The sequence below is a fragment of the Suricata suricatta genome, chromosome 14, assembly GCF_006229205.1.
Source record: "Suricata suricatta isolate VVHF042 chromosome 14, meerkat_22Aug2017_6uvM2_HiC, whole genome shotgun sequence".
NCBI lineage: Eukaryota > Metazoa > Chordata > Mammalia > Carnivora > Herpestidae > Suricata > Suricata suricatta.
In genome coordinates, this window is record NC_043713.1 from 70,258,725 (window position 1) to 70,285,961 (window position 27,237).

The following is a 27,237-nucleotide window of genomic DNA, read 5'->3' on the forward strand; positions in this document are numbered from 1 at the left end:
ACTATCTGAACAACTGACAATGAAGAAAATGCAAGAAGTTAATGGATGGAAATTTAAATTTTTTAAGGGTCTGGTGAGACAGAATCCCCAATTTTTATGGCTGTTAGCCTGGACTTAGAATGAATTGGCATTGTTAAAACTCCTTAAGTAAACCCATCATCTAACTGTCTTGAAGAAGCAGTCAACAGACTTCATACTGGAAAGGAAGGGGGAAATTGTATAAAAAAGAGAGCACAGAGGAGGAACATTTATGTATAATTTCTGCCTATGTCTCTGGCTCATCTCTGAACCTGGGATGCGGTAGGCAGTTCCCAAGAAACCTAAATAAAGACAAAAAGATTGACTGAGATTTGAGTCGCCTACCATCCAAGAGACAGGGACTTCACTATGAACCCAATCAAATTATTGCCTGCTTTAAAAAAGCAAAATTACTGGGGCATCTGGGTGGCTCAGTCAGTTGAGCATCTGACTTTGGCTCAGATCATGACATCGTGGTTCGTGGGTTTGATCCCTACATCAGGCTCACTGCTGTCAGTGCAGATCCTGCTTCGGATCCTCTGTCCCCTTCTCTCTCTACCTCTCCCCAGCTCATGCTCTCTGTCTCTCAAAAATAAATAAACCTAAAAAAAAAACAAAATTACTTAGGGAACTAAAATGGATCTTACATCAATGCAATATAACATTCATAAAGTTCCAAATATAATTTCAAATTATTTGGCATCTAAGATATGTGGTAGGTGAGTTTAAGGATCTTAGGCTGATCGAGGGAAAGAGCAAACAAAAAGTGCTGGGACAAGAGGATAATAACACACAGAGAAATTTATTTGGGTGGCACTTAGAAAGGTCAGGTGAATAGTAACTGCAGTAACCCTTCCAGAGAGAGTGGCACAGGGCCAACACCCCGAAAAGGAAGATAAAGAATTCCCAGCTAGAAAGGAAATCAGAGAAGAGCTTACATGTCTAGGAGATGTCATTCAGCAGCACAGCCAGGAGTCTCCGGGCCAGATAGCTAGAAGCAGTTCGGGATGTTTTACAGTACAAGGATTTTTCTCATCTACGGCTAGCAGATGTTGAATGCAGTTTCATGGGGCAGGCAAAGAAAGCAGGCTCTTAACGGCGAAGTACATGCTTAGTTGGTCTATGTTTAAAGCCACTGGATGTTTAAAACCTTAATTCTGGTGCAGGCAGGGTAAAGGCTATAGCCTGCCCTGAGGAAGAAAACAACACCTCTTTACCCATTTATGTAACAACTAGGTTTTATCAAGTAGAATGCAGAAGTGATGGGATGTGACTTCTGAGACTAAGTTATAAAAAAATATAGTGGCCTATCTTGGTTGCTGTCTCTTGCTTTCTCTTAGATCCTTTATCCAAAAGGAAGATACCTCAACACAACCCATGGAGAAGCCTACGTGGTACGAACCAAGCCTTTCCCATAGCCAGTCACGTGAGAAAGCAGAGTCTATTGCTCCAGGCAAGGCTTCAGTTGTCTGTGGCTCCCACTGACCGCCTACATACAATTGAACACTAAGCACTTTAACAAGCTCTCTCAGGGTGTGTGTGTGTGTGTGTGTGTGTGTGTGTGTGTGTGTGTGTGTTTAAGTTTATTTATTTATTTTGGGGAGGGGCAAAGAAAAAGGAAGAGAGAGAATCCCAGCCATGCTCTGAGCTATCAGTACACAGCCCGATGCAGGGCTTAATCACATGAACCGTGAGGTCGTGACCTGAGCAGAAATCAGGAGTTGGACCTCTAATGGACTGAGACTCCTAGGGGCACCTCTCTGTTCTTTGTAGCTCCACTCCCAGTGCCCAACCCACACAACCTCACATCACAGGTATCATTTATTATTTTAGGTCCAGGTTGATATGCATATGTTTTTTTATTTTTCCCTCCTTTCTTCCCTTCCTCTCTCCCTTTCCATTTTACTTCTTTCCCTTTTACCTTTTGCCCTTGCTTTATTAGATAATAAATCCATAAACTAATTCCTTATCCTTAATTCCTATATCTCTTGCACTTCTTCATGTATTGATCTATTTCAATGAGTATTTGTGAATACCCACTATAAGTTAGGCCACATTCTCGGTGCTGAGGATGCAGACCAATGACCTCATGGAGAATGTTTTCAGAGAGGCAGAGAGATAAATTGTGTAGTATGTTAGAAGGTAGTAGGTGCTGTGGATAAAAATAAAGCAGAGAAAGGGAATAAAAAATGGCATGGGGATATTTGTGCAAAAATTTGAGGAGGTTGGGGAGGAAGCTATGCAGGGTCCTGAGGACCACTGTAAGTCTTTTGATGCAACATATCCTCTTAATCCTTTGTTTCTATTATTTTTCCTTATTGTATCCTTGAGAACATTACACTTATTTTTAAAATATTTTTTAAAGTTTATTTATTTATTTTGAGAGGGGCAGGGAAGGGACCTAGAAAGAGGGAGAGAATGAATCCCAAGCAGGCTCAACACAGCACAGAACCTAATGTGGGGCTTGAACCCACAAACTGCAAGATCGTGACCTGAGCTGAAATCAAGAGTCGGTCTCCTAACCAACTGAACCTACAGGAACCCTGAGAACATTACACTTATTTTAAAATTTGACATTCTAGGAGCACCTGACTGGTCCAGTTAGTAGAGCATGTGACTCTTGAGTTTAAATCCCACAGTGGGTGTGGAGCCTACTTTAAACAAACAAATAATAAATAAATAAATAAATCTTGATGCTCTATTTCATTAATTCTAATTCATGTTGTTAAAATGTTGAGTTGATGCCTCTTTTTATAGAGTGCATACGTTTTTATAGCTGTCTTTTTTATTTTCATGACCATTCTACAGGCATATCAGTTACTCAGATTAGAAAGGTACAAGGAGGGTGCCTAGGTAGCTCAGTCAACAAGCATATGACTTTGGCTCAGGTCATGATCTCTCAGTTCGTGAATTGGAGTCCCACATGGGATGAGCTGGAGCCCCACTTCAGGTGAGCACTAGCCCTGCTTGGGATAAAAACACAAGCCCTGCTTTGATGAGCCCTGCTCCTCCCTCCCTCCCTTCTCTCCCCACCCCCCAATCACTTGTGCCCTTTCTCTCAAAAGAAACAAGAAAAGGAAAGAAAAGAAAGGTACAAGGAGAAGGCATTGAAGTCTAAGATGGTGTAATTCTATGAATTTAAGTAAGGAGGAGTGATCTGCTCAGGCAGGAACAGAGCCCAGGCAGGGTTTATAGTGCATTAGAGTCCACCCTCTTCTATTGCTTTTGCCCCTCTAGGTGACTACTGACCCCACCCCCATCTCTCTTTCTGCTTGAGAATGATTTTTTACAACCAGTCATCTTTTTTTTTTCTTCCTTATGATTTAGGGCCTAGAGGAGGATGAGTGTCGGAAGAAATACTTTGCTCACCCATGGTTAGGTTGCAAATCCAGTTTGTCCTGAGCTGGGTTTGTTTTGTTTTGTTTCTTAATCTCTCAGTGGTGAAGTACTGACTGGCACCAATGCAGCCAGGAGAACAAGTGGGAGAAAAAAGAGTCTAACTCAAAAGCTGCTTTGCAAACTTTTGCTCTCACAAAGAAGTCTGGCCCTCTGGTCTTATGCCCCAAGTTGCTGTTTTCTCAGTGTAAACAAGGACTCTATGCCCTGATTCCCCACCTGGTCCCCTTTCCCTTTTAAATAAAACAAAACAAAAACATTATTTCCACAAATTGGTGCTGGCTTCTCTCTTCTGAGGTCTTTCCATGGAGGAGTAGGGATTATGGTTTGATATTCTACCTCCCCATCCCTCCCCACACCAACACCAACACCACCCCACCCACCCCATTATTCAGACCTCTGCAGAAGGACTTCCTTGTTTGGTATCTCCTCAAGTTCTCTTGTTGATGTTAGGAAAGAGCTTCTAATTGGCAACTTCATGGATGCATTTTACTTTTAATTTAACTTGCTCCCTTGCCATCCATTAAAAACACTGACATTTTCCTTCTTGTGATAAGACAGGACTCTCTTTCTCCTTTCTCTCTGAGCTTCCCTCATCTTTTCCTTACCTTCTATCTAGTGTTGTAGGCTAGTTTATAGAATGTAATGAGTTAAAATACTTCTGGAATGTAATGGGTTAAAATACTTCTGGAATGTAATGGGTTAACTTCTTCTGGAATATAATGGGTTAACTTACTGGATGGTTTGTTGCAAACCTTTCCCCTCCCCTTTTATATGGTCTGATCAAGGCCACGCCTACAGAGAAATTGCTTAGTCACTGCCCCACTATGATTGGTCATTTTAGAAGAACAAAGAACAAACTTGATAGGTTCTCGCCAAAACTGGTGATCAGGCGTGTAACAATCCTGATAGGTTCCCACTAGAACTGGTGATCAGGCGTGTCACAATGTAATTGGCTATCATAGAATCTTATGTATGTCTGTATAATCTCAGTGTAACTTATTCGGGGTCAATCTCTGCTCCTTACCATCTGGAGTTCAGGTTTGGCCCAGGCCATAAATAAAGTTTTGCCTTGCCTCCATTTGGCTTTGGTGGTCTTTTCAACATCAGCCTACAACATCTAGCATCCCCCGCTTCCATATTTCATCTGTTTTCCTAAACTACAAGTATGCTCCTGACTTTTCTCATTGCAAAAGTCACATACACAATCTAAGACATCAAGTCCAAAGTCCTAACTGAGATATTTTTGACCATTTTCAACGTTTGTGATACAACTTCTAAGCCCCACCCTTGAGTTCAGCCAAGTCAAGTTAATGGACCTCTCCAGACAAATTTACCACACTTACTCATGTGTTACAATAACCTATTTTCTGATCTATATTTTTCCCATCTCTCTTCAAATAGACTCTAAATTCCAAGAGGGTAGAATTTGTTTTCATTTCATTTTTTTAATATGTTTGTAATAAAAATTCTATGAAGTTGAATGAATGGATGAATGAATAGTCAAATCATTTAGTTTCCAAAGACTCTCTCTTATTAGCATCTCCATGACTAGAATCTTTCTGATGTACCCCAGGAAAACCCAAACCTCTAATTTCAGAGATGGTCTAGAGGTGGTTGTGTGGTTTAGACTATAACCCACTGCATGAAAGGTCTGTTACCATCTGCTCTCTGATATATTCTTCCTGGTACCTGGAAGAATACCTCCAGTAGAGGAGCTGATGAGTTTTCATCCAGCGAGTGAACTCAGACATGAATGTATTCTTTAATGGAAAGTTCCACCCTCAAGGTACACCCATTGTTTTAGTAGGCAACTCTGCTGACAAAAGTGAAGAAAGAGTCCAGGACTAGGTAGGTGAATCCCAGGTCTAGGGAAAAACATATTTTTTTGTGCTTTCTCAAAATACTTTAACATCCAAGTCTCTAAAAGGTCTCATTATAAGTGGCAGTAATCAGGGCCTCTGAGTGGCTTCAAGTGTTTATTTCAGTTCTTTAATCTTTCTGTATTCCATCACTGTCAGCAATTAACATGTTTCTACCATGATAAAAAATTTTTTGACAAAGTGATAGAGATGAAGGTCACATTAAAGTTGCCAGGGAACAAGGGGTAGCATGGGGTGATTCCTTTGTCACGCTGGAACAGTTCTGTATCTTGACCATGATGGTGGTTACACAAATGAAGACACAGGAAAAACTGTGTAGAAACACACACACACACACACACACACACACACACACAAATGAATACATGTAAAATATGGTGAAAAGTAGGTCATGTCTGTAGTCTAGTTAACAATACTGTACCAATACCAACTTCCTGGTTTTGATATTGTTTCATATATATGTCACCAATGTGGGAAGCTGAATAAGGGTACATAGTACTCCATGTACTATTTTTGCAACTTCTTATGAGTATATGATTATTTTATTTGTTTGTTTATTTTCAAGTAGGCTCCATGCTCAATGTGGGGCTTGAATTTACAGCCCTGGCATTAAGAGTTGGATGCCCTACTGACTGAGCCAGTCAGGCACCCCAGTATATGATTATTTTAAAATAATTTTGTAATAAGTGTTTTTCAAGAAAATGTAATCCAAAATTTGGAAATACACAAAAGGGAACTGTATGACCCTGCAATGTCACACTAGAAATATTTTTAATATCATCCCACATGCATCTCCAAGACGATTGCCACATCACAGAACCATAATCTATCTTACTGCTGACAACCCTGTTCTGAACCTACAGAATGAAAGTTTTACCCGGGGCAGTGACAGCCTCATGAAGGGTAAGGAATGAGCTGGTAACCAGGAACTCCACCCCCAGAGAAGAAGGGGATCTGTTTCTCCCCTGGTTTTTGAGGAGCCAGTTTAGGGTCCAGCATATCCCTATCCCACCCTCAGTGTCATGTGATGGTCCCTTCTGTATCAGTTCTTCCAACCCTTCTTGGATTAACAAAGCTTGATCAATGTTGAGGGGAATGATTTTCCTCCTTCCTGTGTTGGCCAGAGGTCTTAGGACAGTGTGATTTCAGAGTGTGATTTCCTACAGTGTTGGTTCCTCCCTCCAGGTTGGGAGGTGATAAACACCATCCCAGGAATTTTCAATGAACTTGTATTACTTACAGTAAATGAATGAATGAAATGAATAAATGATCCCATCTGATCTTAAAAGATTTTTAAAATTTTACTTGTCTAAGAATTGATTTAGAGTCCAGGGTGCCTAGGTGGCTCAGTCACTTGAGCGTCCGACTTCAACCCAGGTCATGATCTCCTGGTTCATGAGTTTGAGCTCAGTGACAGGCTCTGTGCTGACAACTCAGAGCCTGGAGCTTGCTTCAGATTCTGTGTCTGCCCCTCCCCCACTCATGCTCTATCTCTGTCTCTGTCTCTCTCTCAAAAATATAGTAAACATTGAAAATTTAAAACAAAAGAATTGATTAGGGTCCAGATATTTCATAACTGATAAATTTAGATTAGCATGTAGAAAATAGATTAGAAGTAAAATAGAAAGGATAATCTCAAGGATTACAGTTTTAGGATTTTTAACCAGCTTTGTATTTAATTTAGCAGACTTACTTTAGTTATCTTATTTCAATACCCCCACCTCACCCCAGACTACATAAATCCTACTTCTGTATGTCTGTATTGAATCAGCTTTACCATTCTAATTGCTCCTTCACTAACGGGATACTTATATTAGGCATATGCTCACTGTTTATGTGATAACTATGCTTTCAGTAATATGAGAATTGTGCTTTCACAGTACTTGAACGTACCAATGAAATGTGCTCACATCACAAACAATCACTGGAATGGATCCTATGTCAAGGAACAATATGACAAGAATGTTCTCAAAATCCTTTATGTTTCCCTGAACTTGATGATTCATGAGGTTTTAATTGATACATAGAAAATAGTATTCATGGGGCATCTGGGTGGTTCAGTTGGTTAAGTGTCCAACTCTTGGTTTCAGCTCAGGTCTCATGGTTTGTGAGTTCAAGCCTGGCTCAGTGTTGCTGGTGTGGAGCCTACTTGGGACTCTTTCCCTCTCCCTCTCTTTCTGCCCCTCCCTTGCTCTCTCTCTCTTTCAAAATAAATAAACTTAAAACAAATTTTTTTAAGAAAATCGTATTCATTTTCAGAGCTTATACATACCAAAGCCTGATGACTTAACACAGGCCTACTGTTCCCACACAAGTGTGTGTGTGTGTGTGTGTGTGTGTGTGTGTGTGTGTATACATATATATATATGTATATATGTTCCCACATATATATATATACATAAACAAGACAATGCCAGCTTGTGCTATCATATTTTAATGACTGATTATTGCATAAAAAGTAAAATATATGTTACAGGAAACTTCCTTCTTGAAAATTCATTAAAATGTTACCAACAAAAGTCCGTGAAACATTTTTATGGAATGGAACAATTTGACCTAATGTTCCTCATCAAAGTCAATGCTGAATAAAATCAGAGATTTAATTTTGGTTCCAAGAAAAGTGAGGAGGACATAAAAATTGTAAAGGAAGAAGTAGAAACTGTCTCAGTATTTTAAAGATATTAAATATCTTCAAATTGGTATTGACAGTCAAAGCAATCCCAAAATTCCAGTGAGTTGGCAGAAATTATTAAATTATTTTAAAGTTACATGGAAATCTGAAGGACCTAGAATAGCCCTAATAGTCTTGAAATTTCCTATAAGACTAAAGCAATTAAGACTGTGTGGTAAGGGTGTTTCAAAAATAAACCAGCACTTTATACTATTTTGTACTTTAAGTTTGCTAGAACAGTGTATCTTAAGACACACAAAAAGGTAACAATTGATGGATGCATTAATGAACTTTATATGGTCTTTTCACAACATATACATATATCAAAACATCACACTGTACACTTTAAATGTATATAATTTTATTTGTTAATTATACTTCAATAAAGCTGGAGAAGTAAATAACTGAATAAACTAACAAGTTTATAGTCACTTGATCTTCAATAAAGCCACCAATGAAAGTCAAAGGGAAAAAGAGTTCTTTTTAAACAAATGATGCTAGAACAACTAGATATTTGTATTAGAAAAAGTAAAAAGGAACTTTTATTCTCTACCTTATACCATACACAAAACTAATTCAATATGGATTATGGACCCAAATGTGAAACCCAAAACAATAAAGCTTTAAGAAAAAAAAAGAGAGAGAGAAAGAAAGAGAGAATATTTTTAGAACCTTGCCATGGACAAGGCATAAAGATACCAAGGATACAAGAAAAAAAATTATAAATTAGACTTCATAAAAAGTAAAAGCTTCTGGGGTGTGTGGCTGGCTCAGTCGGTAGAACATGTGACTCAGTCTCAGGGCTGTGAGCTCAAGCTCCACGATGGGCAGATAGCTGACATCAGAAAAATTTAGGGGGCATCTGGGTGGCTTCGTCAGGTAAGCATTAAGCATCTGACTCTTGATTTCAGCTCAGGTCATGATCTCACAGATCTTAAGTTTGAGCCCTGCATCAGGCTCTGAGCTAACAGTGTGGAGCCTGCTTAGGAATCTCTCTCTCCCTCTCTGCCCCTCTGCTGCTCATGCACATCCTCTCTGAGCTCACTCACTCTCGCTCTCTCTTCTCTATCAAAAATAAATACACTTAAAAATTTTCTTAAAGGAATTGAAAAGAAATAATGGCCGATATTTGAAGAAAATAAAAGCCCAAGGAGCCATTTTCGGGGCAGCTGGGCAGCTCTGCTGGTTAGGCATCCAACTCTTGGTTTTAGCTCAGGTCATTATCTCACAGTTTATGGGATCAAGCCCCACATCAAACTCCACACTGACAGCATGGAGCCTGCCTGGGATTCTCTCTCCTTCTCTCTGTGCCCCTCCCCCGCTCCCTCACACACTCTCTTGCTCTTTCTTTCTCTCAATAAATAAATAAACTTAAAAAAAAGTTTATGTAAAAGCTTCTGTTCATCAAAAGATACCAGTAAGAAAGCGAAAGGCAAGCTACAAGTTGTAGGAGGGGGGAAAAAAAGGAATTAAAACATTATCTGTTAGTTGAATGAATGAACAGGTGACCTTTCGTTCTCCTTATTTCCCATCACTATTCACATTCTCTTGAAGAAGCCCTCAGGTGCCACCAGGCATTCCCTCAGAAGCAAGCACAGTCTGAAACAAACTCAGAGCTTAAAATTTAAAGGGTTCTGAACTCATTGGTCCATGTAAAAGGTTGCTTCACCAGGTAAACTTGTCTCCTGGTGAGGATGCTGCTTTCTGAGCTGAGGACACAGTTGAGGAAGTAGTAAAGGGAACAGATTGACACAATACACCACACAATACGCCTCACCCAGGGCATTCAGGAGGGAATAAAAGAGCCAACAGAGAGCTCACCATCAGCTGAGAAGCCAGCAGATCCTTGGGACCTCTGAACCATGGCCTGGATCCCTCTCTTTGTCCTCCCTCTACTCATTCATTGTCCAGGTTCATAGAGATTTCAAAGACTGATCTTTGGAGTGATCCCTCCACTTCTGTTCTTCATTCCTACGCTGTGTCTCTTCTCAGTTTTAGAGACTAGTTTTCAGGCTGTGGTGACTCAGGAGCCCTTCCAACCATCCCTAAGAGGGATAGTTACTGTCACCTGTGGTTCCAGGACTGTAGTCATCACCAGTGGTACCTATCCCACACTGGTGCCAGCAGAAGTCTGGACAAACACTGATTTATGACACACACAACCAAAACTTGGGGACTCCCTCCCAATTCTCAGGCTTCCTCCTGGGGTCAAATTGCCCTCACCTTCTCAGGGGCTCAGCTCGAAGAGGAAGCTGAGCACTACCGTTTGCTGGTATATCCTGGTGCTTGGCACAATGAAAGACCCAGATGGAGAATGGTGGTATAAGCCTGCCACCTGGCTGATCCTAGGTCCACATGTTATCAGCCTGATTTGACTGACAAATGGGTAGATAATTTAGTTCTCTAGGCAACCTAAATGTTGGCCACTTATAGAGAAAAAAGTCAAGGGAAGAGGGCTAAAATGATTTAGTGAATGTTTTAGGACAAGGTGGGTCTAGGAAAAACAGAAGGCAAATATTTTGTCAATTCCTAGGGCACAATAGAAGCTGCAATAGATGAAGAGTTTATGATCAATTCCCTTTCTCCTCCAAAAGCATGTAAGATATATTTCCAACTGCTCATTGGAGTGGAGAAAATAAATTCCTCATTTTATGTAAGTAAAGTTTTCAAAACAATGCAAGTTCACTTCATAAAATATGGAAATATTTTTAAGGAGTACTTTTTTCTATTCTGGAAAGACCAAATAGTTCAGAAGTTAGATTACTATAGAAGTTACTATTTTAGTCTTTTTTTCCTTTATGTTTCAGAGCACAAGGTATACAACACTTTGTATCCTGCTAGTTTTACTTCACACTACTGTAATCTCTAATATGTGTGTGTGTCTATATATGATGCAGCTATTAAATAGAAGTATCAAAGCATTCAATTTTGAGCAATTATATCCTCTGTCTATAAGTATAAACTAAAACCCTAAAGTTTCTTGTATATGGCATTTTTGATAAGTAAACATTATTCTGTAAATTTTTATTGAATTTGTAAAACCTATCTAGGAAAGAATATGACATTATTGCTTTTTTATTCACATTTTAAAATAATTTCCAGAAAGGCTTATACCAATTGATACTCTTTTCATATTTTCATTGGCAATAGACATTATACTTTCTTTTCTTTTTTTTTTAATAAAAACAATCCCACAGCATTTATTGTCACCTGGCAATAACATAAAGGTAATCAAAACAGTAGGAACAAATGTTTTAAAACTATACTCCCAACAAAGGACCTCTAAAAAAACAAACTACATGTCCTTCTCAAGAATTTCTCAATCACTTCATTGATCATTTCTAGTTGGAGACACTTTGGAGCAGGGTAATATTATCTCCTTTTAGCATGATCTGACCTAGTTGTTTTCTTGACTTTGTTTTAGAATGAATCTCTTCTGCATCTTCTAATACGAGGTTCATGTACTCATCAAAACCAATGATACAGCCCTCTATCTGCATGTTCACTTGCTCATAAAGAAGCCACAGCTGAATCTGAGATCTATTTTGCAAGTATCTGAAGATGTGGTTGATGGGCTGCACCATCACCTTCTGCACTTTCTGGCCCTGGCCACGGTACACCATGGTGGAAGCTGACAAAAAAGCTAGACATTATACTTTCTAAAATATTCATCAGTAAGATACCACTGTTTAATTTCCATTTCCATGTTTACTATTGAGATTGAATATTTTGCATGTATTTATTAACAAGCTATAATTCTTCTTTGTGAAATAGCCAGGTTTTTTCTACAATACAATACAATAATTCTGTATTAGTGTGTGAGAGATTGTTCTTAGAAATCTTTAGAAACACTTCAGAAAAAAAGGTTTTAATTATTACTTCTTTCATAATCTTAGGTAATGATTTTGTCAGTTAATATCCCATAAAACATTTTGAAAATGTTACATTTTCAAAAACAAAAAAGGTGTGGAAACCTGTATAATATAAATCAGTTATCTTTAAAATAGGAGAAAAATTATCTAAAAGGCTAAAAAAAAGAATTGAGAATTGTTATACTTTTTGATGTTTGAACAATCTGAATTTATTATATATTATATATTCACAGCTTTTAAACTAATGTACTTATTCCTAAAAGAATCTCATCTCAAGCTGGCCAGTGTCAACCTCAATAGCAACATGAGTGAGAATGTAACACCATGACCATTAACTTGGTTTCAGCTGCATTCCCTGTGGAATGTTGTAAAAATTTCTAATGTTCATTCTCCCTGAGGGAGCCTCAAGAAGGCCACCGAGGATTCCCAACTCCCTGGTATTTCTGTCTACATGTGGTGAACTTCTGTATTATATCAAGATTGGTCTATGTGACCAATAGTATATGACAGAAATGATGGTATTTCATCTCCAAGCTACGTGGCAGCTTCTTCCTTGCTGTCCTTGGATCACTCACTCTGCTAGAAGCCAGCTGACAGGAGATGAGGAACATGTGACAAGGAATTGAGGCCTCCTGCCAATAGCGATGTAAATTTAGAAGTTGATTATCTTAGTTCATTCAAGCTACTATAATAAAAAACCACAGACTGCGTAGCTAATAAACAAGAGAAATGTATTGCTCACAGTTCTATAAGCTGGAAGTCCAAGATCAGGGTGCCAACATGGTCAGGTGAGGGACCTCTTCCAGGTCACAGGCTTCTTGTATCCTGGCATAGTGGAAGGGGCCAGAAAGCTTTGTGGGATCTCTTTTATAAAAGCACTAATCCCCCTCATGAGGGATCTATCTTCATGATGTAGTCACTTCCCAAAGGTCCCATATTAGTATACCATCACATTTGGAGTTTAGGATTTCAACATGAGTTCAGGGGTACAAAAACTTTCAGAGGATAGCACTAATCCTCAAGCACCAGTTAAGTCTTCAGATGCTGGAGCTCCAGCAAACACCTTAACTGCAGCCTTAGAAAAGAGGTTGAGCTGGAACCACTCAGCTAAGCAGATTCCCAATTCTTGACTCTTGATTACCAAAAGATTATTTTAAACTGGCAGTCTACACTGATATTTAATATAGGCAAAATAACAAGCACAGATTTTGGTACCTGGAAAGGTAATGAGGCTATAACAAATACTTAAAATGTAGCTTTGGAACTGTGCAGCAGGCTAAAGCTGGGAGGACTTTGAGGAGAGTGTTAGTATAAGATGTAGTAAAAACAAAAACTGGACTTTGAGAACACCCCAGTGTGGCTTAAAAGGAAGTAAAGAACATGCTACTAGAAAATTGAGAAAGGGGTTATGTATTGGCAAAAAGTTTGGTAATACCATCACCTTTAGTTTATATGAAAAGTATAAAATGTACCTAATTAATTGACTCATCTAGCGAAGGAGATTTCCAGCCAGAGTGCTGGAAGTACTGTGTAGTTTCTTCTTGTTGCTTATAGTACAATATGAAGGGAAATTTAAAAAGTTAAGGGAAGGAATGTTAAACAAAACAGGAGCCAGAACTTGTAGGTCTTGAAAATTTCCAGCCTCTTCAGATGGCAAAAGGGCTAAAATTAATGGCTATCAAGCAAAGATTTTAACACAGGGCACTGAAGAAAAGTGGTCTAAAGATGAGAGTGGAGCTGTAAAATTCTTTGTTAAGGCTGAGAAGGATCAAAGATGATGCTTCAGAGTGCCATTCAGTCAGGCCAAAGCCCTCTAAAGAGTTTAAGAGTGTGGCTCAAAGATCATCTCAAATCACACAGTGGGGCTTCTACTAAGCTTATGGTGTTGTCCCTCAAGTATCCCAGCAGAAAACCAAAAGAGTCCTCCATATCTTGAAGAGATGTGTGGTTGTGGCGCTGGAGTGGAGTTCTTTGGCATAAACACTAGTAAGATTAACAGGAGACATACCTAGTTTTTAATTTAGCTATAACCTTCCTTTCATAAAAAGCAAGTATGTCATAGGGCAGAATCAAGAATCCTGACATCAAGGCCAAGAGAATTCCCAGGCCTTGACTCCTAATCAATAAATTGCCAGCATATATATACCTGGTGGGATTTCAGAATTGCCACTAACAAGTGACTCCCATCTCCTCTTCCCCTTTCTAAACAGGCGTGTCTATGAAAGTTGTTCTATGCCTGTCCTGCTGCTGATGGGTGGGGATGTAGGTGAGCAGGTAACTTATGTCTTTAGTTCACAGGTCTTCAAATTCAGGGGAACTATACTTGAGATACTGCAAATAAGGAATACCACCCAAGGACTTGATCTACAACTAGATCTGATTTAGATGATGAGATTCTAGGCTTCAATGTATGGAGGCCTTCTGAGGAGGTGAATGTATTTTGCACATAGGAAGTATGCAAACCTTGTGGTTTAAAATTATACCCATAAATTCTTCCCTTCAGAAGTAAAGCTTAATTACTCTCCCCTTGATATGTGTGCTAGACTTAGTGGCTCACTTCTAATGAACAGAATATTGTAGAAACAACAGAGTAAAATGTCTGAGACTAGATATTAAGACAGTCTAGCTTCCTTGCTCACTTCCTTGGAATATTCGTAGAAGCCAGGTAGGATGTCTTGAGTATACTTAGGTAACCCAATAGAGAAGCTCATATGGAAGACTGAGGTTTTCTCCCAACAGTGAGCAAGGAACTGGAGTTTTCTGTCAATAGCCACGTATGTGAATAAGTTATCTGGGAAGCAAATCTTCCAGTATCATTCAGGTGACTGCAACCTCATGGAACTCCCAGAACATGGAATTTCCAGAACAACCCAACTAAGTTGTTCCTAGATTTCCAACTCTCAGAAACAGTGGAAGATTAAAAAAAAAAAAAAATCAAGCATTTTTTTGTAGTATCTTATACAGGAATCGATAAAGAGTATATTCCAAAATTTGGGCTCTGCCTTCAGTTCAGTTTTGACAAGAACCTTGCTGGGTCAGCTTAGGGAAAACTCCCCACCCTTGATATCTGATCAAATTTCTTATTCTCTACCCTCAACATCATGAATAATTTTCCTTCAACATTTCCAAGTTTTATTATTAGGATTTCTTTCCAATGAGTATTTTCATACTATTACCTTTTATACTATATTTATTTTGGGGAAACAGATTTCTAGAATTAAAAGTTTATTATTTTTATCACATCCTTTTTTAATAACCATGTCGTGATTTGAAAAGGCTGTATATAAAATCATTTAGTATATACCCACACACATACCCTGAAAGTTCCAAGGAAAACTTAGTTCACAGTAAACTATAAATTAAGACTAAAACATTCAGTCTGCAAATTTTCACATCTTTGAAATTAACTTACCAAAAAAGGTATACAGAATGCAAACTTTAATAAAAATGAAAATATGAATAAAAATATTTAAGACTCAAAGCTGTAAATGAAGGTAGGCAAAGTTTAAATCCTTTATTAAACAAAAATAAAGATTTTAAAATAAAAGATCTTTACCTTTTCACCAAAGGTGGAAATCCTAAAATAAAAAATCCTAAAGAAAATAGAGGGGTATAATGAATCAAGGCAAAAATAGAGAAAGAAAAAGTTAGTTGGTATAATAAATCAAGGGTTGGTCCTTGGAAAAAGTAAATCAGAAACATTGATAAAACTGTGGCAAATCTAATGAGGGGGGAAAGGAAATACATCTTAATATTAGAAATGAGAAAAGGAATGGGATTCTGAGTAGAGAGGATAATATTCAATCCAAAGTGGAAATATTACTTCAGGAAAGGAAGGTTTCTAATAGAGAAATATGAATCAGGCTGAGCAAAATCTTAAGATAGTAAAGAAAATGTAAAAGATTGCCTCAATAGATATTCTAAATTATCCAATAAAACTAAGCAATTTTCTTTAAGCCTTCTAAAGACAAATTAAGCAGTATGTGCGCTACCTTTAATGATAAAGCATTTCTCACTAAAACCAAGAACAAGAAAGCTCATTTATATATCACTGTTTGGAAGTTCTGGCCAATGCAATATGATTAAAAATAAGTAAAATTGGCAGGTAGGCAGAATGTGCATAGTGGTACCAAATAAAAATTAACTTAAGGGAGCCTGGGTGGCTTAGTTGGTTGAGTGTCTGACTTCGGCTCAGGTGATGATCTCATAGTTCATGGGACTGAGACCTGCGTCAGGGTCTGTGCTGGCAGCTCAGAGCCTGGAGCCTGCTTCTCATTCGGTGTCTTCCTCTCCCTCTGCCCCTCCCCTGCTCATTATCTGTCTCTCAAAAATAAATAAATGTTAAAAAAATTAACTTAAATTAAAAGTATCCCATGTTATTGGTGAAAAAACAAATAATGAAAACATTTCTTTTTCAAAAAAGCATTTTATTACTATAATTGCTATTTTACTTACAATTTTTGGCAACATTAACAAAATAATAAATTTTATCTGAAAGGACAAGCAAGCAAAATAGACATGGAAATTCACAAAAGGCAATAACAAAATAGTAATCTTGACAGATATTCAATATATTTGTAAACAAAACAAAGTGACATTGCCTTAAAAAAATAGAGAGGTATCAATAGAAAAACAGAGAAAGCTCCTGAAAGAACTCAACTCACTATATTCATTTTCTTTTGGTTGCAGGCACAGAAATTGACTCAAGCTAGCTCAATTCTAAGATAAGCAAAGCTTTTGATGATTATCTCTTCCTAGCTTTTTGTGAAAGCCTAGGAAATTTAAACAAATTGGAGAGGAAAGAGAGGAGTGGGGAGGCTTAAAGTGCCTTTAAGGGGGAGGAGGAAAAGGGTAGTGGGAGATTTCATTGTCAGTATCTTTTAAGAACATTGGTGAAGCTCAATAAACCAAAGGAAGTGTCAAAAAATTAAGCGAGGTAGCAAGCCATGCAGGCCTAGGAGATGAGCATTCTAAGAAAGAAAGTAGCAGTTGCAAAGTCTTTGGAACAGGAAAAAATATGATTTACTTGGAAAAAAAAAAAAAAAGGCAAGGCCAATGTGTCAAAAACAGTGCACCAGTGGGGAAAATGGTGGAGTGCATGGCAGAGAATGGAAGAGCAAGAGGAGGTAGACAAGGGTAATATTATGGGAACCTGTAGTTGGCAATAAATAACAATTTGTACTCCTTAGGGGCATACTTTAGTTAAATAGCAAACAACAGTTAACAGTGTTGATAATAATAATACCAAGCAACCACAAAAACAAAGAGCTAAAACATTTCATATTCTAACTGTTTTCAAAAACAGACATTGTTATATAAACAGAATAAGGGAGAGAAGTATGCAGAAGTCTGCATATCTATTTATACACAGAAGTTTCCACCTGAGACTAGAACAAGGGTGTGTGTGCACACCTGCATAGGCATGTACACACATACACATACACACTCACTCACTCACTCTCTTTCTCTCTCCACCTAAAACAGGTTCAGGCTGAAATATTAACAAAGTGCCTTGGCCCAAGCAAACTAACTGAAAAGGCCTAGTAAAATGTTCAAAGTGCATATCAATCAAACATTGAGTAAATAAATACAACAGAATCTACACTCGGGGGAAATTCTTTAAAATGTGGACAATATATTCACAAGTACTTTGTTACCTGTCGTCCTTCCTCCCCAATTCAGAAGGGATGCTAAGCCCCTGATAACTAACTCTGCCCAGCTTTTTGTGAAAGCTTAGGGAATTTAACAAGAATGAGGAGGGAAGGAAGAAGTAGGGAAAGGGAAGATGCCTTGAAAGAGAAGAAAGCAAGGGAAAACAGGAAAGATCTCTCCTGGCTCAGGTCTACAGACAGCATCCAAGATTCCTTAAGTGGTGCACAGAGGCTTGTAGGTACCTGGGTCAGAGGTGGAGGAACAAGGGACAGCACTGGAAAATGCCCAAGGACACTCAATCCTGGGAACCCACAGAAGCAGCCAAGGATGTTGATGTTCAGGAACCAATACTCAGAGGGCACTCCAGTTACATGAGAGTCCTTAGAAATGGCAAAGGGAAAAAGTTCATGGTATAGTCACAGATTAGGCAGTTGGATAGATTAGGTGAAGGACAGGAACTTTAAAATGTAATACTTAATGAAATAAATGGGACAGTTCTTGCACATAAGAGTGTGTCAAGAAAGACCCAAACTCACATTAGTTTGATAGGAAGGGAAACTATACACACAAGAGAGTAACTGTTAGCTGTAATACATTCATGTCCAAGGCAAGTTACAAACTTGCAAATTTCACATGTTCAACTCAGGTAAGATACATGTACATGGGAAAATATCAGGAAAAGTCCTATAGTGGGCTTAATCTTATTCAGTCACCATGGGTTACTACTTTTATCCACTGTACCTACTATTCTTGGGCAACTCTCATTCCAATTTAATAGTAAGAGAGCAAAATTTAGCCCAGTCTTTGAACTGGACAGATACCATTTGTTCAAACTACGGGTCCAGTGCAGTTCAAACTATGGATATCAGGGCTTCTTTCCCTAGGGAAACTTTACTTGTTTTACTCCTCCAGCTGAGAGGTATACGGCTAATTCATTCTGACCAAAGGCTAGCCAGATGAGAACAAACTGAATTCCTCTTTGGATCACTCAACAGGAACTTTAGACTCCAGGCCCCATTCTCCATTTGAAGCCAATTGATACACAGTGATTATTTCATGTCTGCAGGGGCCCCTTGCCAAACACCAACATTTTATTTTGAATACTTTTGCTTCCTTGGATATGCTTGTGCTAGGAAGACACTTTGAGACAGTGTTCTTTCTGCCTTGGCTCCTAGACCTGAGTGAGTGAGTGAGTGAGTGAATGAGTGTGTGTGTGTGTGTGTGTGTGTGTGTGTGTGTGTGTGTGTGTGTGTGTGTGTGAGCGTGCGCACACGCACGCATAGACACACCTCTTCCTCAACCAGAACAAGGAGTCTCCATTGACTAATCTTCCAGTTTCTGATTCTCATTCATGACGTACTTTCTCCTCCCTTAACTTCACACTCACGCTCTCAGAGAGAGATTATTTTAAACCAGCATAAGAGAGACACTTCTAGGGGCTCAGCAGCAAATGGGACCATGTCGTAACAAAGTCCTTCCAGTCTGACTAGAGTTAATAGTGAAATCTTCAAGACATGGAAAAAGTTCAAAATAAAATTAAGTACTTAAAAAACTCTAGATTCTATATGCAGAAATTAGAGCTTTCAAACTTACAAGTAATATGAAGTATCAAAAATAATAAATAGGCTTCCACGTTTTTTTCTTTCACATACACATACACACACAAAACACCTTCATATGTTAAAAGCCAGATACAGTTACATGAAAGCCAGGAAATATACTTTAAATAACATCTCAAATTCAGATCAGACAGTACTGTATTTCATGAATTTAAAAAGAAACTCATAAATGACTCATTGGTTTCACTATTTTTGATGTTACTATAAAATGTATGGTTTGTATTTTTTATTTTTATGGGGTTTTTGACTTTGAAATACCTGCTTTAGATTTACTGAAAGTAGAATTAATGAGGTTTTTTTGAAATTTTATTCTTAGACATCGGAGGTGATGGTTCAGAATCTGATGTGCTCACAGTAATGGATGCTACTTCCACTGATCCTGGTTGAAGAGGCCCCAGTGACACTTGAATAACAACTTTTGTTTCAGGAGGCAATCCTTCCAGTTGCTTAGGCTTCTTAAACATTTGATGACACTGGGTCTTGTGCTCCATTTTCTCCTTGAAAGTTAAAAACTGTAGCCGGCATTTGGAACAGTGGTGAACACTCTTTTCCCAGTGTCCCCTATAATGACACATGTATGGTGTTGCAGTTTTGAAAATTTTGAGACAGAATGGACAGAGCAAGTTCTTAGTGTTTTCATGGCATGTTCTGAAATGTGTTTCCACATCAGCAAAGGCTGATGATCTGTAATTGCAAACTTGGCACACATAGGGCATTTCGCCAGGCTTGTGATTGTCCTTCATGTGCTGTAAGAGAATCTGATCTGTTCTGAATGACAATTCACAAATTCTACAGACAGTGGAGGGTTCTTGGGTAGTGTGTACACTTTCAATATGACATTGCAGCTGGAAAGGAGTGGGAAACTGTCGGTGGCAGTGCTGGCAGGTTGTGTAATTTTCCCAGCTGTCACCCCTCTGCTTCTCAAGTTCCAAATGGTGCTTCATGTGATTCATAAACTTGACATTTTTTAGAACTTTCAAGCAGCTGAGGCATTTAAAGGTTGTGTGAGTCTTCTGTTCCGGCTGTCCATCTCCTTTATGCTGCCCATAATAAAAGTCACGAAGTAATATGACCAGACTTTCCTTCTTGGGATCAACAACCTGGTTTTGACCCGCTAGTCTCAAAACATCTGTTTTTGCCTGTCTATTTTCCTTAACAGGATCTGTAGGCTTGAAATGAACACTGTCCTTTGGAAAAGCTGTTGGAAAAGGTGCTCCATTCTGAACATGGCTTAATGAGGTATGAACACTGTTTGTGGGTGTGCTTTGCTGAGCAGTCACTGAATGAAAGATACCTGAAGGGGACAAAGCTGAAGCATGTCCCCCTATGATTCCATCACTGAGTTTAAGCCTTTTGGGATTTACACTGTTTACTTCAGCAGTAGAAAGTTGCTTTGATATGCAAGGACTTTTATTCATACCTTCAACAGAAAGTGCTGCTCCTCCTGAATGCTGCAATGAATTTCTGAATGTAATCAAAGGAGAACATAACTCTGAAGAGCTATTAGGCACGACTTGCGGTGAATTATTTTTATAATCAGGTTTAGACAAAGGCTCAATAATAATAGGACTATCTGTTGATCTTGATTCAGATTCAGAAACAGGCAAGGCAGTCACTGCTTCTGATACAGGGGTCACATGACTTATAGGCTGCAATTTGTGAGTAGTACCTTTTCTAAGGTGACCATACCTTTTTCTCCTTGAACATGAACCTGGGGTGACTCTGTTCAGAATGTTTGAAACGACTGGTTTTGAATCTGAAGTCACCCCAACGAAGATCAGCTCAGCATCATCATTTACATGTTCTACCCCAACAAAGATCAGCTCAGCATCTTCATCATCTACTTGTTTGGTTGCTTCTATGTTCTGCTGTGATTCTGTCTCTTGTTCTTCCTCACATAATACACATGGTTGTTCCATTGTCTATTTTTATTTTATTCTTGAAGGTATGGGCACAAATCCCAGTGTTTTCTTTATGTAAATTGCCACCTAAGTACAAACACACTACACATCAGTAAGTACAGAAAAATGCATTACCTTATTTCTCTCCAAAACCCTGTTAGTTACAAACACCCATATTTTATAGGTAAGGACACTAAGACCTTAAGAGGATAAATTACAGCTAAAAACCTACTGTTCTAAGTCCGTGCAACTTCAGAATCTAGCTTTGCTGATTATGATTTCTTCTATTTAGGAAAGAGGAAAAACTTCTCTAGGTGAAATCACATGCAAAGGATACATTATTTTATAAAGCTCCATTGTGCAGTGTTTAGAAACATGGGCTTTGGAGTTATAAAAAAAATTAAGCTGAAATTCTAAGTCAGCCATAAACCAGCTGCACCTTTCTTTGGCAAGTTCAAAAATTTTAAATGTGTTTCTGGATCTTAAAGGCAAAAGTTCTTATTTCTGGGGTGCCCAGCTGGCTCAGTCAGAGGAGCACATGAGTCTTGATCCTGGGGACATGCATTCTAGCCCCCCACTGGGTATAGAGGTTACCAAAAAAACTAAAAGAACTTAAAAAAAAAGTTCTTATTTCTCAGACTTAAGGTAATAACTCTTTTTAAAAAGCACCAACTCTTCAATGGCATGTATTTTTGTAGTACAACGAAGAAAACTTTGTATTAAATGAATATCTCAATTGATTCATTCATAATAATTTCATAAATATTAACATAGAAGTGTCAAATTCAAAGAACAGGGTAAGAGTACCTACACACAATCAACAAATAGCATAATTCAGTGTCAAATGGTTATCACATGCCTAGCAAATTAGTGACAAACTCTCTTGATAATCTCTTTGCACCTCAAGACCTTATAGTTCATTCACTTATGTCTCCTAAATTTCTCCCTCTAATCCTGACTTTCCCAATGAAGCCTCTTCTCCACATGGCAGGCAAAATGATTCTGTTCAGAATATATCACTGCTCAACTCAAAGCACTCCAATGGCTTTCTGGTTCACTCAGTAAAAGGCCAACTGCTTACAATTCCTGTAAGATCAGCTTCCAATCCCATATATTGCCCCTGCAGTCATGTCCTTCTCCTCTCCCCTTCCCACCTCACTCTAACCACACTAACCGCTTGCTTTTTCTTAAACACATTAAACACTTTATCTTGTTTAGAGTTTTGTATTTGCTGTCCTTCTAATAGGCATGCTCATCACCCAGATACCTGCATGGCTGGCTCCTCACCATATTCAGACTTCTGTTCCAAGTCTTCTCAAAGATGTTCTCTAATACTCCAATCGACTACTAATCCACATTCTCTCTTCCATTCCCCTCACCTTCAAGTCCTTATTGCCATCTAACACATTATGAACTTTATCCATCTTGATTCTTTTCTACTGCCTACCCAGTAGAATGTAAACACCAAAGGACAGGGATGATCTTTTGTTGACTACTGTATCCCCAGCAAAATGAACTGTACCTGGTACAACATGGGAGCTCAACAAATACAGAATTTGTTAAATACATTAATGCTAACTTTCATTAATAAGAACTTTTTTTGTAGAACTATAATCCATTACCTTCACATTTTCTATGATTTAGTTTGAGAGCCCTGTCCATGTCAGATATTCTGTGGGCCAATGAAGGATTGAAACCACTAGCTTTCTACAAACATTTTTCTCACAACTCATAGTAAACAAAACAAAACAACCAACAACAAACAATGTACAGAGTCTCACTACACAAAGACATAAATAATAATTGTTTTATTATTTGGGATGCTTATTCTACTATTTTCTATTTTTTTTAAATTGACCAGGACCCACAAAATCAATTATAATTCATCAATGGTTCACTACTAGTGGTTTGAAAAACACTTGTTTTAAATTATGATTCATAACTCACCAGTTTCTGAAAACATAATGTCAGAATTCATTATAGCCCAATGTGGATACTTCAAATCCAAACTGTAAATATTAAACTGGCTTCTAATATATGTCATGTACCTCTCATTAACTTAATTAGCACATCAGCATATAAATTTGGAACACATAGATATTTAATCCTGAAATGTGTATACCAACATGGAAATAAGTCAAAAAAAGAAGTAGAATATTAAGTAGAATAAAAACTATTTATTCTTTTCCTCACTTATTTCACGATTATATTTTGCTTGCCCAACCTAGTCTGACACTACCAAGTACTTAAGAAGAAAGTGGTGGGAGGAGGAGCCAAGATAGCAGAGAGAAGGGTGCTCTGTAAACTTCTTCTGCCCCATATAGCAAACTGAGAAGGATATTACTCTCATCTGCAAGAGTGGAAGGAGAAAATACGGACTCCAGAAGGAAGAGAACCTCAAGGACACCTGAGTGAGGGCAAACTGGGGAAACTGGAAAACGGGCCAGCCCGAGACAGGCAGGGGAGGTGGGAGCCCCAGCCCAATGCGGGGAAAGCACGCAGAGCCCTAGAGACAAAGGGAAGAGACAGAGAGACTGCTCATAGTACAGTCTCTGGGAAAGAGGTAAAGAACGCTCACCCGCGCTTGGAGAGAGAAGCTCACTCCATAGATAAGTGCTGGGTAGCCCAAATCCTAAACCCAGGTGGCACAAAGGAAAGAATACCTTCCAGCCTTGCGCCATCTTGGCAGGGAGTCAGCGGCCAGGGCAGCGCAGTCCCAGGGGCACTCACCTTGACCTCGGTTTTGGGAGTGGTAGCACGCACCTCATTTCCATGGCACTTCTCGCCCCCACCATTGGCCGCACGAATCCTGAATCCCGGGTGCCAACAGGGAAAAAATAGCCCCCACCTCTGCATGATCCCGGAAAGGAGTTGGCAGTGGTAGAGGCGTGGGCACATGCTCAGGCTGCAGAAGCTCCCAGCGCCTCCAGCAAGAGCTGTACACTCATTCCTCCCCCAACGCTATCCTGATCCCTGCTGGGGGTTGGATCTGTGATGGCACTCACTTCACCTCCTGCTGCGCATTTCGCCTCAGGCAGGGACAGACGAAATCCCAGCCTGAGCCAAACCAAACTGATTCCTCCCCTTAAGAAGCCAGCCACCAAAGCAAATACATCTCATCTGTGATAGCATAAAAGTGCAAGGAGTGGAACTTTGAATCAAGGCAGGCCTCAAAAATACAACTCAGCTCAACCATGGCACAAGGAGATCTGACTGATTAGAGTGGCCTACAGTGCATAGTCCCAGCTGAGCTTGGCATATCGCCTATGTAATCTCTGGAGAAACCAAGGCACTTGGAGCATCTGAGAGCAGCCTCCTAGACCTACCACACCAAACCACGCTTATCCACGAGGAGGAGCTGCTGGGTTTTTTTTTAATAATTTTTTTCTTCTTTTTTATTTCCTCATTTTTTTTCTTCTCTTTCTGTACATATTTTCTATAATTAATTTTTTTTTACTTAAGGTTTTGAAAATTTTTACTCCTTATTTTCCTTGCACCTTTCTCCCTTTTTATTACCTTCTTGCAATCCATATATATTCTCCTATATCTCATCCCTACCTCTCCCCTCAACTGGTCATACACTTTTAGACTGTACACTGTCTTTTGTTGTCTCTGACCCCCTTTCTTTTTTTTTCTTTTTCTATTCTTCTTCTCTTCTTTTCGTCTCTTTCCTCTCCATTTTCCTTATTTTCTTTCCCCCTGTTAATGTGTTTGTTTGATTTGTCTGTGCGTTTCTGTGTTACTGTTCCCTCTGTGTTTGTCTGTCTGTTTTCCTTCTTAGGGCTACACCAAGAAACAAGCAAAAGTGTGCATGACAGTGAGTCCCAAATATTGCTGAGCAGGGAAATAAAATATTCAAAGGCACAACAAGAAAAACTGAAGGACACCATTAAAAGGATATTTCCTGAAATGACAGGCCCTGGACAGTCAATAAGTCTCCTTTAACAGAAAAATATTAACAGGTGCACGGTGCACAACAAGCTTTCTAAAGGTGACAAGAGACAGAAAACTAGCAAAAATAACAAAGCAAAGGAACTCTCCCCTGAAGAACTTCCAGGAAGAAGTCACAGCCACAGAACTGCTCAAGGCAGATCTAGACAACACACCGGATAAAGAATTTAAAAAACTTGTCATAAAATTAATCGTGGGGGTTGAGAAAAGCATCAAGGAGGCAACGGAGACAAAGACTAGGCACTTTGAAAATAGGTGTGATGAGTTAAAAAAGGCTATAGATGAGGTGAATAACAAACTGGAGGCAGCCACCTCAAGGATTGACAGGGCAGAGAGAAGAATAGGTGAATTAGAAGACATAGTTCTAGCAAAAGAGGAAGCTGAAAAAAAGAGAGAGAAATTAATCCAGGAGCAGGAAAGGAGAATTCAAGACTTGAATGATACAATCAAGCAGAACAACATCCATATCATGGGAATTCCTGAAGAGGAAGAGAGAGAGAAAGGGCCTGAAGGGATACTAGACCAAATTATAACTGAGAATTTCCCAAATATGGGAAAAGAAATAGACATTCAAATTCAAGAGGCACAAAGAACCCCCTTAAGACAAAACTTAAATTGGTCTTCGGCACAACATATCATAGTGAAACTGGCAAAATATAAAGATAAAGAGAAATTCTGAAAGCAGCTAAGGAGAAAAGGACCTTCAGATACAAAGGGAAACCTATCAGAGTGGTTACAGACCTATCTAATGAAACTTGGCAGGCCAGGAAGGAATGGCAGGAAATCTTCAATGTAATGAACAGAAAAAACATGCAGCCAAGAATCCTTTATCCAGCAAGCCTGTCATTCGATATAGAAGGAGAGATAAAAGTGTTCCCAAATTAACAAAAATTGAGAGAATTCATGACCACCAAACCAGCCCTACAGGAAATCCTAAGAGGGACTCTATGAAGGAAATTTGCAAAGAATAAAAGGTGCCAGAAACACCACAATAAAAATGAACTCTATGGAGAACACAATGACTCTAAACACACATTTTTCAATAATAACACTGAATGTAAATGGACTGAATGTTCCAACCAAATGACACAGGGTAGCAGAATGGATAAAAAAAACAAAACCCACCTATTTGCTGTCTACAAAGACTCATTTTTGACTGGAAGACACCTTGAGGTTGAAAATAAAGGGATGGAGAAATATCTATCATGCGACAGGAAGCCAAAAGAAAGCTGGAGTAGCCATACTTATATCGGACAAACTGGACTTTACACTAAAGGCAGTAACAAGGGATGAGGAAGGACATTATATAATAATTACAGGATCTCTCCATCAGGAAGAGCTAACAATTATAAATATCTATGCGCCAACTTTGGGAGCACCCAAATACATAAAACAATTAATAACAGAAAGAAACACTCTTATTGACAAAAATGTGCTAATTGCAGGGGACTTTAATACTCCACTGACAGCAATGGATAGATCAACCAGACAGAAATTCACTAAAGAAACAATGGACCTGAACGACACACTGGAACAGATAGATTGATAGATATATTTAGAACTCGGCATCCTGAAGTTCAAAAATTCACCTTCTCCTCAAGTGCACATGGCACATTCTCCAAGATAGATCACATACTGGGGCATAAAGCACCCCTCCATAAGTATAAACAAATAGAGATCACACCATGCACACTTTCATATCACAATGCTATGAAACCTGAAATTAACCACAGGAAAAAATCTGGAAAACCTCTAAAAATGTGGAGCTTAAAAACCACCCTACTAAAGAATGACTGGGTTAATCAGGCAATTAGAGAAGAAATTAAAAAATATATGGAAACCAACAAAAATGAAAATACAACAATCCAAAATCTCTGGGATGCAGCAAAGGCAGTCCTAAGAGGAAAGTATACTGCAATCCAGGCCAATCTCAACAAACTAGAAAAAGTGCAAATTCAAAATCTAACAGAGCACCTACTGGAACTAGAAGGGAAGGAGCAAGAGTACCCCAAACCCAGAGAAGAAAAGATATAATAAAGATCAGGACAGAAATAAACTATACAGAACCCAAAAGGACAGTCGAGCAGATCAATGAAACCAAGAGTTGGTTCTTTGAAAAAATAAACAAAATCGATAAACCTCTAGCCAGGCTCCTCAGAAAGAAAAGAGAGAGCACCCAGATAGACAAAATCATGAATGAAAAAGGATCTATTACAACCAATCCCTTAGAAATACAAGCAATCATCAGAGATTACTATGAAAAATTATATGCCA

At 38.8% G+C, this 27,237-nt stretch overlaps 2 protein-coding genes, 1 pseudogene and 1 gene segment (V, D, J or C); 2 read left to right on the forward strand and 2 right to left on the reverse strand.

Moving 5' to 3' along the window:
* LOC115277666 overlaps positions 1-27,237 on the forward strand; it is an 869,742-nt gene that overhangs the window by 522,553 nt on the left and 319,952 nt on the right.
* The window catches only part of LOC115277665 (immunoglobulin lambda-1 light chain-like), a 653,789-nt gene that overhangs the window by 332,752 nt on the left and 293,800 nt on the right, over positions 1-27,237 (forward strand). The window lies entirely within an intron of this gene.
* On the reverse strand, positions 11,233-11,601 carry LOC115277679 (annotated as a pseudogene).
* Positions 16,257-27,237, reverse strand: part of ZNF280B (zinc finger protein 280B) — a 32,414-nt gene continuing 21,433 nt past the window's right edge. The window contains exon 3 of the mRNA XM_029921975.1: positions 16,257-21,099. Within this exon, the coding sequence (XP_029777835.1) occupies positions 19,396-21,030 (1,635 nt within the window). The 5' untranslated portion in view covers positions 21,031-21,099 and the 3' untranslated portion in view covers positions 16,257-19,395. The remainder of the gene's footprint in view (positions 21,100-27,237) is intronic.